The sequence below is a fragment of the Phascolarctos cinereus genome, unplaced genomic scaffold, assembly GCF_003287225.1.
Source record: "Phascolarctos cinereus isolate Bilbo 61053 unplaced genomic scaffold, phaCin_HiC Scaffold_726;HRSCAF=1367, whole genome shotgun sequence".
Taxonomy (NCBI): domain Eukaryota; kingdom Metazoa; phylum Chordata; class Mammalia; order Diprotodontia; family Phascolarctidae; genus Phascolarctos; species Phascolarctos cinereus.
Window position 1 is genome coordinate 14,163,684 of NW_027556098.1, and position 14,825 is coordinate 14,178,508.

Genomic DNA, 14,825 nt, shown 5'->3' on the forward strand with positions numbered 1-14,825 from the left:
ACTCAAGATTATCCAGTGTGACCTGGATGAAGATCCAGTGAAGAAAACTGAGAAGGAGCCATCAGTTAGGTAGGAAGAAAACCAGAAGAAACCTAGAGACCAGAGAATATCAGTGAAAAGGGTGATTAACAGGCTGCAGAGAGGATTAGTATTTTTTAAAAGGCATGAAATTTGGCAATTAAAAGATTTTTGGTGAGAGCAGTTTCATTTGAATCATGAAGTTATTATAGACAGTTATATACAGTTATAGTCAGTGTATGTACATAAACACACATATTCAATTAAATAAACTTGAATGCTGTACTTTGTATGTTTCATTACAGAAGATCAACTTGGGAAAACTAGAAAAGGAGTCACTGAAATACTTCCCCCTTTTCAAAGAAGGAGACCCACTCGCCTTCTGGAAATTGGAGCTCCTTTCTACCAGGATAATATGCTTCAGGTCAAAGTCTATTGGAAAAAGTCTGAAGGTATGTGAAATATTCCTTGACAATCCAGAATAACAACTGCAAAAAAGGACATAAATGGGATCCCTGATTCCAGCCCCTCTTTGACCTCTAATTCATTCTACAGTTATCTTCCTAAAACTTAACATTTCAACCTTTCTTTGCTTAAATATTTCTATTGCTTCCCACAGGCTATAAGATAATATTCAATCTTTCAGTCCTTCTCTTCAATTCCCTCTTAGGTCTAGCTCTAATCTATATTTTCAGCATCATTGTCCACTGCTTTTCTTCATATGTGCTGTAGGCACAATGCCCCACATGCCTTTCTCCAAGAACATCCTTTACTTTCACAACTCTGTCTCACTCATGGTGTTACTTCCACTAGAATAAGCACCCTTGCAACAATCTCCATCTTACAAAATTCTACCTGCCCATCAAAGCCGACTCTAATATCCACATTCTTCATGAAATTTTCAGGACACCTCTTCCAAACTGTATTCATCTGTACTTCCAGTGCACTGTATAACTTTCTAAAAGCATCTATCTCTCTTTTTCATGTCTGTATCTGTAGCTATAGACCAATAGATCATAAATGTTGGTTTACTTGTCTTTTCTCCTCTGTTAAATTATAAAGTCTGCAAGGAGAAACACTGTGCTTTAAAAAAAATTCTTCTTAGTTATAGCACATTGCTTTTCACATAGTAATAATACCTCAATAACTATTCATTGCATTGAATTGAATGCACAATATGAATGGATGAACTATTTGAATGCCATGAATTTTGGTTGTATCTCTTGTGTGGACTTGACATTATTAACTTGGACTTGAGTTGGTGTTATGTGCTCAGTCAAGTTCCATGAAAAGCCATCTTTTTGTTGTGTAATTTGATGAATGTTGGCTTGAAATAAAAGTTTCACTCATGTCCTCTCCTCTTTACAGAAACTATCATATCATGCTCTTTGGATTGTGGTATCTTTAGTGGCTTAGACCAAGGCATTTGTAAGGCCTTTATAAGAAGGAAAATTTAATTTGTAAATATATTCAAAGGCAAATATGTTATAATATATTACCTGCATTACTACTTCAGAGAAATCATTCAATAATTATTATCAATCAGTTGCTATATATAAGAGGACTGCAAAGACATAAAACCTGGATCCTTGTTTTTATAGTTTATTTAGTTATCTAATAAATCATAGAACTGGTAAGCTTTGATAGGGGTAGACATCTTACAAAATCTGCAACTTGAGTAGGGGACATAATTGAGGGAGCCAAAGGAAATAAGGTGGTTAAGAATTGAGCTTTCACCTAAGTTATTTTGTCTAGGGCCTATTTTGCATATATTTGTTCCCTAACTCCGCTTCAAGAAATATAGAAGTACCGACTTTATTATGTTTTAATCTTTCAGTCTGCAATGCAAATGCCATAAAAGTTAAGTATCTAATTAGATTTGAATGTTAAAAAGACATTAACCTTCATTGCATTACTGAAGTAAGTTGTTAGATACTGCTTCAGTTTAGTGATGTAATCTATATCCCACATTATTTAAATGCATGCTAATTAAGAAAGTGGATTTTTCTTAAAGTAGTCTAAAAATATCCATCAAATTGATTAAATGATATAGCAAAAGAATCTAAAATCTGATTCAACAGCTCAAAATAGCAATGCTTTTTATTAGGACCTTACAACTATTTTCTCCTTATAGTTTAAAAGAATATATAGAGATGTTATAGAATGTAACATTTCTTTGATTAATTGCTGACGAATGACATAACAAACTTCATTCTCACATTTGCTTCACCATCACAAGACAGTCTCAACAACAGAAAATGGTTCTCAGAGCAAAGAAGTGACCTTACTCTTGGCATTTATTCAATCTCTGTCTTCTCTACTGAACTTTGTGCCAAGTCTAGTCATATTTTTAGTGACTTGGACAGTACCAGCCTACTAGGGAGCAGAATGAGATGATGAGCTAATTTAACACTGGGTATCCAGCATCCATTGGTCATCAATGACTTGTTTCACTAATTCAAAATAGGCAAAAATGATCTGGTAACTGAGCTATCATTAATCATGCTCGTTCTCAATCTCTGACCCGTTTAAGTCTCAGGGAATGTTTCCTAATGCAGTTTTCATTTAAAATGAACAACATTTAGATGTAATTAAGATACTTAATAAATATGTACATTGGCCTAAGAAGAATCTTTGAAGTTAACAATGTAACAATGTTCTCTACAGGTATGCTAAAGTATGATTTATTTATTTGGACAAAGAAATGTGTGCAATGCTATTGAATAATTGGTCATTGAACTCTGTAGTTAGATGCTATCACTCACTGTAACATTACTTTTCTTGAAAAAAACAATGTTTTTCGTAAATGTATATTCACAGAAGAATTTTTCAAATATGTACTCATTTTTGTGACCAAAAATCAACTTGCTTCTGTATGTGGTTTAGCATCATTCACTTCTCTAACTGTTTATGCTAAAAATGCAAAGCCAGACTTTTATTATTCTTCGATCATCCACAGAAATTTTTGAAGTGAGAAGGATTTGAAGTGAGATTAGATTCATTCAGTCAAGAACAACAATAATAACAATAATTTATATAAATATATGTAAAAAAGGAGAAGGATGTGGAAGAAGAGAAGGATGATGATGAGGGGAAAGTTTAGAGACCTGGCCAAGAAGATCAAAATAATGTAGGATCATGACGAAACGCATCCTTTTCTCTCTGCAACTGGAATTGTACCACAGATACATTTGGTGAGGTGGCCTTCTAAGAATGAGATTACAATCCAATATTTTTATCCAATTAGCAAAAAGGTACACATGCCTTTCATACACATTTGCAATAAGCTGCAGAATATTGTGAGTAAAAAGAATACCAATGATCCCTGGGAGAGTTTTTATGTAAGCCCCAAAGAAAAAGAAGATGATGATAACAAAAATGGCTGTCTAAGGACCAGGTCATTGTCACAAGTTGAGTCCTCACTTTCACTCAATCCACATAACTAATCCATTACCAAATATCATTCTATCTTCACAATGTCTTTCATATATGTTCCCTTATATAGCCACAACCATACTTCAGACCCTTGTTACTTCTTATTGGACTACAAGAAGAGTTTTCTCATTGTTATCCCTGCCTCATGTATCTCCCTACTGTCCTGCACCCTTTATTTACCAGTGAAGGTGATTTTTCTAAACTACAGGTCTGACCCTTTTACTGTCCCTGACCAATGATTTCCAGTGACTCTCCATCAAACTCACGTTTAAATTCAAAATGTCCTCTGTTTGGTATTTAAAGCTTTTCATAAACTGGGTCCTTTCTATCTTTCCAATGTTCTTATACTTATTCCCCTCTTTAAGCTCTATGATCCAACCATCATGGCCTACTTACAGTTCTTCTAACATGACACTCTTATCTTCCATTGCTGTGCCTTTTTAGTAGCTGATCCTCATGTTTGGAATGCTATGCCACCTTAGCTCTTTTAGTTTCCTTGGCTTTCCTCAAGGCTTAGCTCAAATCCCACCTTCTAGAGGGAACCTTTCCCAGTCTCCTCTGCTATTAGTGCCTTTCCATTTCAGATTACATTCATTTACTTGGAATATATCTCCTAAGTACCTAGGTATTTGCATATTATATTATTCATTAAAATGTACCTTCCTTGAAGTCAGGAACTGCCCTTCTTCTTTAGTAGTATCTTCTGCAGTTATAGTGCTTGGCCAGAAGTGAGCAATTAATGTTTGTTGACTGTTGACTGATTGACAAGTCATCATAGAAGTTTTATTCTTTAAAAAACCTAAAATTAGTGATTAATCAGTATCTACAAGCAAACAATAGAAATATGAAACATACAGCACTGCAGGTGGTAACAATTTAGCACCTGCTGGAAAATTAGCAACATACTACATAGCAGCTAGAATCATGAGTAAGAAGTTTACTGTTTTTCATGGACTGACAGATAAACCATCGCCATACTGCAAATATGGTGCTTAAAATATCCTGGAGAATTCTAGAGACACATTATACCAGAACAAGATCATTACCCCCAAACTTAACCATTATCTAAAATCATCCAGATGTAGAAGTGATGCATCAAACACCTGCTACAGCATTTTAGATGAATTCAACATGCTAAGTACTCATGATCTTTAAGCTATGTAGAACAAAAAAAGTCCAAAATATCCAAACCTCTATGAAAAGATAAAGAAAATGTGGAAATAGAATGAAGTGCCTATTATCTCTCTATTGACCTGTCTGCTAATGTAGTTGCATACTTTCAGTGAAATCAGATATGGGCTTGAATTTTGGTGGAGATGCCTGTGATTGATCCTGAAGTCTTAACACATGCAAAGTGTGTGTTCTATTACCAATATTTTTAACCTTCATAATATTATTTCCTCCTAAAAATCCCTCAATTTTCTTCCTTTCATTATTTCTTTAATTACATAATCAAAGCACAATGTTTCCTGTGGCATAGGAGATTACTGTAACAATGAAGAGGGCATGGGAGCAAAACATTTTAAGAAGCTCATCTGCAGGTTCTGTAGGCCACTGAGTCTCAAACTAAAAAAAATTCTCCAGACATTTAAAAACATATATCATATTCATTGGCATCATTAACATGAAATATGTAGTTTTAAAAACATGCATACATAAATTTTTCTATTCTGTAGAAAAATGCCTTTGAAGTAGATATATTATACTTCTAAGGATTTGGAAGCAACATGGAATCCACAATACTAATTTGTTTTGTGTCAGTGAAAGGAACATTTTGTGGCTAGGTTTTCTGGCCATTTGGACTGTGTAAAATTAGAAATGTTGAGTTATTTATGTTATTTAGAACCATCTCAAATAATTTTTAACTCCTTTACACAAGTAGCTAAACATTCATGGAAAAGAATCTACTTCAGCAGTGGATACTCTGAAGTGCAAGCTTAATGCATTAAATACATGTGATAGCAAGGTCAAGGGGAAAAAAAGAATCTCATTCAGTAATAAAGGCTAAATTATGAAAATTAGTTGTTTCTTATATTCCTCTTTTCTCAAAATTGATTGGTGGTCAGGATGTTCAGGGTTTTGACTATGCAAGCAGAAAACCATAATATTTTATTAACTGCCCTTGGGATTTCTAAGTGAGAAAATTTCTTTAAAAGTGAAGCTTTATTGTTATTTAAAATGATGCCACAAGTAATTTATCAATAACAATGATACACAAAGTAAAATATCAATCTATTTTATTCATTTGAATGTTTTGCATTATAAAATTTTAGAAAACCTGTCTTCTAGAAATCCACTGAGATTTTTTAACAAAATATTTAAGAAAAATTAATTCTGAATGTCATTTTTCTTTCATTCAGATGCATTTCATAGTTTTATGTCATTACTTAAACCATCAGCTAATAATTATTGTATGTCCAGAAGGCATGCATAATGGACTACTATGGGTCTTATATTAAGTGAGAGATTAGGTCTCCACATGAAGAGAATGAGTAAGTTAAAGGAAAGTACTTAATACTTGTGTGTACTCAGTTGAGATATATCCTGAATGAATGGGTGAGTGAATGGGAAAAAAACCAAACATATATTAATCATCTTATGTGTGCCAAGCACTATGATAAATGCAAGGGACATAAATTCAAAAGTGAAACTGTCCCTGCTCTTGAGGAATATAAAGTCTAATACAGGGAAACAACATATTTAATGAGAGTGATGGTCAGGCAAGGGAATTGCTAGGTAAATAAAAATGTTGAGTTGATCCATGGTATGGTCAGTTGGCTTGCCCTTCCAGGAACAATGGTAGTATGGCAGCAGCACTGGTGGTAGTAGTAGTAGTAGTAGTAGTAGTAGTAGTAGTAGTAGTAAGAGTAGTAAGAGTAGTAATAGTAGTAGTAGTACTACTACTACTACTACTAGTGGTAGTGGTGGTGGTGGTGATGGTAGTGGTGGTGGTGGTAATAGATAGCACACAGAGATATGCATAGATAAAGCATTTATGTAATGTTTTGAGTTTTACAAAATGTTTACCCTCTTCTCATTTTATCCTCATAACCACGGGAGGTAACAGATGAGGAAATCAAGAGAGACAGAGGTTAAGTAACTTGCCCAGAGACTCAAAACTAGTAAATTTCTGTGACATAATTTGAACTCAGTCTTTCCTGAGCCCAGGTCCAGTGTTCTATTCACTGCTAATTTACCTGCCCCTATTTATTGGTTTAATTAAGGTACCCAGTGGTAGACAAGATGTGAAGCATTTCTGATCTGAGGGTTTGGGATTGGCACGATACAGAGTATTATTTTAAGTATATACTCAATGCTCACTCACTAATTAATGCAGTATGCAGAATCAGTTCAAAAGTACCTTCAGGCACAGGGGACATTGTTTTCCAGTGCTCTGATGCAGAGGTGATCCAGAGTTTAAAGTGGAAACTAGCAGGACAGTGACAAGTAGATGGAAATGACTGTGTTGGACAGCTGGATGAGAGATGAGGTATACCTTAACACTATTGGACATCTGTAGAAAGCAAGATTCAGAATCTTTGAAACTTTAACCATGTAAAGTGCCCTATGCTTCCAGGCCTATTTAAAAAAGACGTCTTTTACTGTGGCCCTCATATTGCAATCAACTTTTTATTATTCATACTATGGTTTAAGTGGAAATTACAACTATTTCCATTTTGGGGACTCAAAGATATGATAGCGTCTCCTCCCAAGAATAATGAGCCTTTTCACATGACTCTGTCAATAAATCATTATTCAGATATGATTTGCATAGATGTTACTAAATTTTGCTCAATTATTCCAACAGTTCTATTTCTATATTTTAAGTAACTAGAAAATCCTGGCCCACATGCACCATTGTAATAGCATGTTTTAATAAAATGATGAGTAGAAAATACTTAGATTAACATTTTTAGAGACTAGCAACTGTCTCACTAACAAACTGTGCATTGCAACATAGTGTTAAGCACATATAGGGATCCTTAATAGTATTTATTTTGATGTTGATGACTTTTTAAAAAAATCTTATTTATAGTTTGAGTCTTGTCATATTAGACTCAAATATCTTGTATTTTCTTTTATAAAATAAATTTTATTGATATATTTTGTTTTATATCTCTTAAATTTCTCTATCCTTTTCCCTTTCCCCTCTTAGAGTGTCATATTATATAATAAATACAATTTTGAAAGGAAGCAAAAAGAGGAAAAGAAAAATCAGCAAAATGATCAATACATTGAAAAAGTCTGAAAACCTATGCAATATTCCACTTCTCATCACTATGCAAAGGAGTGGGAGAGGTTATCTTCTAATATCTCTTCTTGAGGCCATGTTTGTGCTTTGAAATTCAGCAATGTTCACTTTCCTTTTTCTTTTGTGATTGGTGTTCTTTTTATTTAAGTTTTTGGAGTCATTCTGTATATTGTGATTTTGGTTCTACTTACTTCACTCTGCATTAGTTTGTGTATATCTTTCCATGTTTTACTCCATTCATCATGCTAGTAATTTCTTCCAGAACAATTACATTCACATGCCAAAATTTGTTTAGTTGTTTTTCAGTCAATATGCATCTACTTTATTTCCAAGTCTTTGCTACCACAAAAAAAGTGCTGCTATAGATGATGTGCTACGTATGGCAGCTTTCTACTTATCAGTGATTTCTTTGGGGTTTATGTCTAGTGGTGGAATTTCTAGGTCAAAGGATATAAACATTTTTGGTATTTTATTTGCATAATGCCAAGTTACTTTACAAGATGGTTGTACTGATTCATAGATTCACCAACAGTGTGCTGATGTGCCTGTCTTCTCACAACCCAGCCAATACTGACTATTCCCATGTTTTGTCATCTTTGGCAATTTGTTGGGTATGAGGTGAAACTTCACATTATTTTGAGTTGCTTTTTTTGTGTTTTGGGAGATTTGGAAGATTATTTTATATGATTATTAATAATTATTCTTTTATGAACAATAGTTTATATTATTTAATCACTTATCTAGTAGGTAATTGAATTTTTGCTGTAATTGGTGAATCCAAAGACATGATGTGTAGAAAATGGAAATCTGTATGGTGTGATTTTTTTAAAAAATAGATTATAGTCCCCAATCAAATCATTTCTCTAAATTTATTTATGATTGACTTCAGTGGCTCCTTACTGTCTACTTAGTAAAGTATAAACCCCTTTGCTTAACATTCAAGGACTTCCACTGTCATATGCTAAACTACCTTTCCAACTTTATCTTCTATTACATTGCTTTCACACTATTTTCTAGTTAATATCTGATGCCCTTTCCCACCATTAACCATGCTTATGTTTCCCTACTTCCCAGTTTTTGCTCATCTGTTTCTTAGGCTTGGAATGTCCTTCCTTTTTTTCTACCTGTTGAATTCCTATCCATTTTTCAAAGTACAACTTACATGTAAACTTCTGCACAAAGCTTTCATTGATGTCCTACAGTCAGTAATGACCTCCCTTGAGCTTTACATAGCATTTTATTTTGCAACTAACACATTTATCATGGGCATTATAATGGTTATTATTCTTGTATTGATGCCTTATCCTTCCCACAAAACCATACGCTTAATGAGATCAGAGATAGTTGTCTTATCTAAACTTTATGTCTCTTGAAGTTTCTAACATGGTACCCTACAAATAGTAGGAATTCAATACTTTTATCATGAATGAATGAGTGAATGATTGAAGTAGCCAATGAAATATTAAACATTTTTCCAGTAATCTATTCAACTCTTTTCCCCCAATACAGTAACTTTTCTGACCAGGGTTTGTTTCTTTCATATTCCTAGAACCATTTGAATCTACTTATCTCTGTCTTTTTCTTTCAAAACTATCTTATTACATTTTAAGCCCCAATCTAGTGCTAAATCATTGATGAAATAAAATGACTAGATGTACCAAGTACTCCAGTTCTGAGTACTGTAACTAAACCAAAATAAGGCATTACCCTTCCAGTTAAAGTTGTCAAAGCAAGGGAGATGATAAGTTAGGCTTTGACATCCAGTTGTACACAACATACTTTGATGCAATTTTTTCCATCTCTTGTGAAATCTTCAGAAAATGGCCAATATTTTCCTTATAGCGTTATATAAAAAGTTCTAGTTTTTAAACAGAAAGATATACAGTCATCTGGATAAAATTCATACCATTGTTTGTATGTAATTAGAAAATAACAGAATGTACTAGTTCTCCTTTGGGCCTCTGTTTATTTGAATATGCCTTTGAAGAGCTGGTTATTCATTTTCTTGTCACATGATAAGCTATTGTGTTTTCACCAAAAATATCATCATGATTATTCTAAGATTACAACACTCTCACTCTGGGGCTTTACCTCTTCTGAAGTTTTATATATCTGTGATTCCTTTGGAAGATGAAAGAGTAGAGCAGATGTTACTTTGTGGGGACCCACAAAACCGGCTAAATGATGGTATATTCAAGGAAGCTAAAAATGATCTGAGAGTTCTTTTTTTTTTTTAAGATTCATTAGAATAATATGGCTGGAACAACAACCAATAGCTTTTGGTTAAGGAATAAGTGGGCATTTATGTTAATATGTTAATGAAGAAACCTTTTTCTGTTCAAATCTTTCCTTAACTACCTACAGTAAAATTGAAAAAAAAGTCATGTTATGCCTAAAAGGGCATCAGTAACAGTAGGAGTATACCCCTAGAACATCTGTAGCCTGATGTAATGTAGACAGAGTCCTCAGTCAAGTAGATCCTAAGGGATATGAGAAAGAAATAAAGAGGAGTTTCCTTATGGGAAAGATGATAGTGAAAATTAGAATGAATTAATTAGAGATGGCATAGAATTTAATTTACTTGACTTATTTTAAAATTTATCTGAGGAACTTAAATATAAAGACTGCTTGAAGCCATGGGGTGAGACTAAATGATCTCACAATCTCCCTTTAATTCTATGATTCTATGCAGCAATAAAAGTGAGTTCTAACACTATTTTTGATACTACCCAATTCAGGAGATGATTGCAATTATTTTATTTATTTAAAATAGTATTGTTGTCATAGATTGTCCAAAAATCTTTATATGATGTGATCGTTTCTAATATTTCAGCTTAAGGATGTTTTATACTTAGATGCATTTATAGTAACAAACCAAAATAAACGCCAACTTGAATTAAAAATTTCAAATACTTAGACCAAATCACTTTATTATATTCAGCTTTACCTTTTTTTTTTTAAGGAAACCTATCAGTTTTGGCTAATTTGTAAATATTCTCATGTATGTGAATTTTTGCATAAATATGTACGTTCATATGCTATAATTTTTGCTTTAATTTAGCAAACTCTTTTTAAAGGTCATCTCTCTCATGAAAGATAATTGGTAATTTGCACATTGAATGTGAGTAATTGAATTTGGTCTAGTTTAAGGTCTTTGATGGTATTTTTTTCATTTCAAAGTCATCTGCTTCACATATAAATTAATAATGTAAACCATCTTCTTCCTCAAGTCAGTCTTGTCATAGTCTTCATTTTCTTGGTGGGCCTGTCATTTCATTTTGCTTTTACCAAAGCTTCTTTCATTGTATGATATGTTACATTTAAGTTTTTTGGGGGGATTGTGTATGTTTGTATTCATTACTCAATTTAGTATCTGTTGTTTTTTTTCCCCCTCCACATGGGATCCTCCTATACTGAAATGGATTACAGCTAAATATGTTTGAAATTTTATTTAAGTTACTTTCTTCATGATTTACTTAATGGGAAAACAAAGCTGATTACTATCTACTTTAAAATGAGCATTTTGTCATCAAGTACTTTTGCAAATGATGAGAACTTGTACTTTAAAATGTTTTGAATAATTTTAAAAGCATATATTTCAGGAAACAGTATTATTTGTATATTAATTTAACTTTCTCTTTCCTCCAAATTCAGTAAAATGCACTTTCAACTTACTGTTTTTCAGACCATATTGAGGACATCTAGGAAACTTTCTTTATTCCACATATGTAACATAACTGCTCCTAAGCATTGTGGCATTTAAGATATTACAAAAACATACTTTTTATCATGGTCCTGCCTTTTATCTGTAGATTATTTGCTGGAAGTGGTAGGGTATTTAAGCTTTGAGTTCTTATGTCTAGAAAAATCTGACATAACATGGTTTACATGCAAGCCAGATTTACAGCAACCTATGGTACATTTCCAGTGTTGGACCATCCATTGTTTACTTTTTCTCACACAACATGCTGAGTCTTTTGATGACTGTACAATAATGAATGTTACATTGCAATCTATCTATATATCATTATGGTCTGAAGTATATACATGTAAATGAGTTCTGAGATTTATGCATAAAACTGGTTTGAAACTATTTCCTCCAATAACCCAAGGACTTCAGTTATAATCTCAAAATGGCAATCATTTTTGTGGAGATATGTCTTGATTTCACTGTCCCGAAAGGAATTCACCAGGACATTTCATATATAAGCCATAAATAAAAACATAATTCTATAGTTATTTTGTACTTATATTAACAAGCTATGAGCCCATTATTCAGTGGTTTATTATCCTGTTGATGATTATATATTATTTTTTCTGGTTACAACAAGAAGGAACAGTGTCTCAATGGCAAACTCACCAATGAAGGTTCTCCACAAATTATTTAGGTAGCATGTGAAAAGGAATAATCGTCATCCCACAGGTTCAGTTTTTAATTCATTTTATTTCCATTTCAAAAAGTACAGATTTTAATAATCAAAGATATTTGGAAACATTAAAACAAAATATTTACATTTGTATCAGACTTTCAAAAACAAGTACAAATGTTGTCTTAATGTTTTTACAAGATGATGGTAGTGAATTCTAACACTTGTTATGGTGTGATCTCCTTTGGGATTTTATACATACCTACACTCATGTACATAAATCTGTCCATTAACAAATAGCTCTAGTCTATCACACATCATAGATCTAGAGATAGAAGGGACCTTGGAGGTCATCTAGTCTTGTCAGAGTTTTCCTTTTCTTGGTGGTCCTGTCATTCTATTTCATTTTTCCAAAGTTTCTTTCATTGTATGTTTTGTTACAGATGGTAAAATTGAGGCCCAAATGTTTTGTCCAAGATCATGCAAAGAGTAAATAGTAGATAAAGATTGAAACCAACTTTCTTTGTCTTCTGACTACAAATTGAAGGTCTTATAAGTAAAATAAAAATAATTTAGAGCTAGTCAAAATTACATAAAGTGGCATCATGCTTTAAAAATTGATATAACAGCAATAGAAATATTCTGATGACTTCTGATTTAGAATCAGATATTCAAGGCACTTCTAATTTAAAATCATGGAATTTTAGAGTCAGAAAGGAATTTGGATATATTTTTCTTCAATAACTTTTCCTTCTTAATTTTCTAGAGAGCTAAACACTGATGAAAGAAATGAAGCTTAGAGAGGTTCTGTGCCTTGTTCAAGATTGCATAGGTAGTCAGATTTAGGACTAGAAGTTAGGATTCTTAACTCTTAACCCATCACTCTTTCTACTTAATAATAAAAAAGCAATAAAGAGTGCATTCAGGTTTTAACAACAACCTATTCTGTTAAAAACAACAAACCAACACTGAAAAACCTAAGAATAAATGGGTTTATCTTTATCGTGGTAAGAAATATCTATCTAAAACACAACATTCTATATAGTGGAGATAAACTAGAGGGCTTTCCTGTAAGATCAGGAGTAAAGCAAAGATGCCCATTATTTGATATAGTGTTAGAAATAATATCTATAGAAATAAGGCAAGGAAAAGAAATCAAGAAAATAAGAATAAAGAGGAAACAAAGTTATTACTTTTTGCAGATGGCTTACTAGAAATTCCTAAAGAGTCAACTAAAAATTGAATGAAACAATAAGTATGGTGAAGTTACAGGATTTAAAACAAGTCCATATAAATCCCCAGAATTTTTGTATATTACCAACAAACCCAGCAGGAAGAGATAGAAAGATAAATTCCATTTATGATAGCTACAGAAATTAGAAAATCCTTGGGAATGTACCTACAAAACACACAATGATTATATAAAAGCAACTACAAAATATTCTTTATGGAAATAAATACAGACCTAGAGACTTGAAGGAGTATTAATTGCTCATGAATAAAATGAATCAATATAATAAAAATGACAATGCTATATTAAATACTGCATTAATTGTCACTCTAATTTTTAAACTATTAGGGATAACACTTTTGTCACATCTTTCATTTTTATAAAATTTTCAAGTGATTAATTTCTTTGTATAAAATTCTATTGAAAATCACATATCACAAGTTAATGGTTGATGTAAGTATATTTTTGTTCTTAAAATATCTGACAGAAGATCTAAGGAGTTGTCATTAAATAAGATCTTCATAGGCAATCAATAAAAATAATAATCTTACAAGGTATACTTCTTCAAGTTTTCTGATACACAAGGCAGAAAAAGGTTAAGTGTAAATAAAATTTTCTGGGTACAATTGATTAAAAAACATTTAAGTGATATATAAATCAATGCATAAATAGACTAAGTAAAATATTTTAGTGTAAATTTATCTGTCTTATTTCAAGATTACTAAATTGACTCTGTAATTTAATCTGATAATATAGTATTAGAAAACATCCTCCATTCTGTGCTACTAATATCATTCTGGAATTTTAAATGAGAAAATTATATTTCCATATTTTGCATCTTTTAACTTTATTCACAAATCTTTTTCTGTTGTGTCCCCTTCTTCCCCCCAAGTCAAAATTATTATTAGTACAGTGCATGGCACATAGTAGGCACTTAATAAATGTTTAGTGATTTATTGACAGGATTGTAACAGTGCATACAGCAGTTGATTCTCAATAGACGTATACAATGGATTGGAAAGCAAATATTCGTAATGTCCTCAGATAGCTCACACATGGGACATGCTGTAATGGACTATATAAGCTGAGAGAGAGAGGGAGAGAGAGAGAGAGAGAGAGAGAGAGAGAGAGAGAGAGAGAGAGAGAGAGAGAGAGAGAGAGAATGCACACATGAACAGAGAACCCATGGAAGCAAAATACATATAAAATATTCTATTTTTACTAGTTTCACTGACTTTCAAATTTTTTGGCCGATAGGACACATAGGATGGGAGCACAGTTGCATTGAGAGAAGATTAGGAACATTGATAATACTTCTAACTAAACTAAAGTCAGAGAGGAAATTGATCAAGGAGACAAATTGACTAGATGCTAAAGTGCCCACCCTTTTTTATTATGTGTAAGATCTAGAGAATTCCATATCCTGGAAACCTCCAAGGCTGAAACTAAATTATGTCCATTGGGCAGAGCAAATTCCCTATCACTCAGTTTATGAAGACTAATGCCTGAATTTTGAGTATTT

General features: G+C 32.6%; 1 protein-coding gene across 2 annotated transcripts in view; it reads left to right on the forward strand.

Annotated features, from left to right (window-relative positions):
- The window catches only part of ANOS1 (anosmin 1), a 236,766-nt gene that overhangs the window by 204,883 nt on the left and 17,058 nt on the right, over window positions 1–14,825 (forward strand). For both annotated transcript variants that reach the window (XM_021006244.2, XM_021006243.2), the window contains exon 9: window positions 324–470. In XM_021006244.2, the coding sequence (XP_020861903.1) occupies window positions 324–470 (147 nt within the window). The remainder of the gene's footprint in view (window positions 1–323; window positions 471–14,825) is intronic.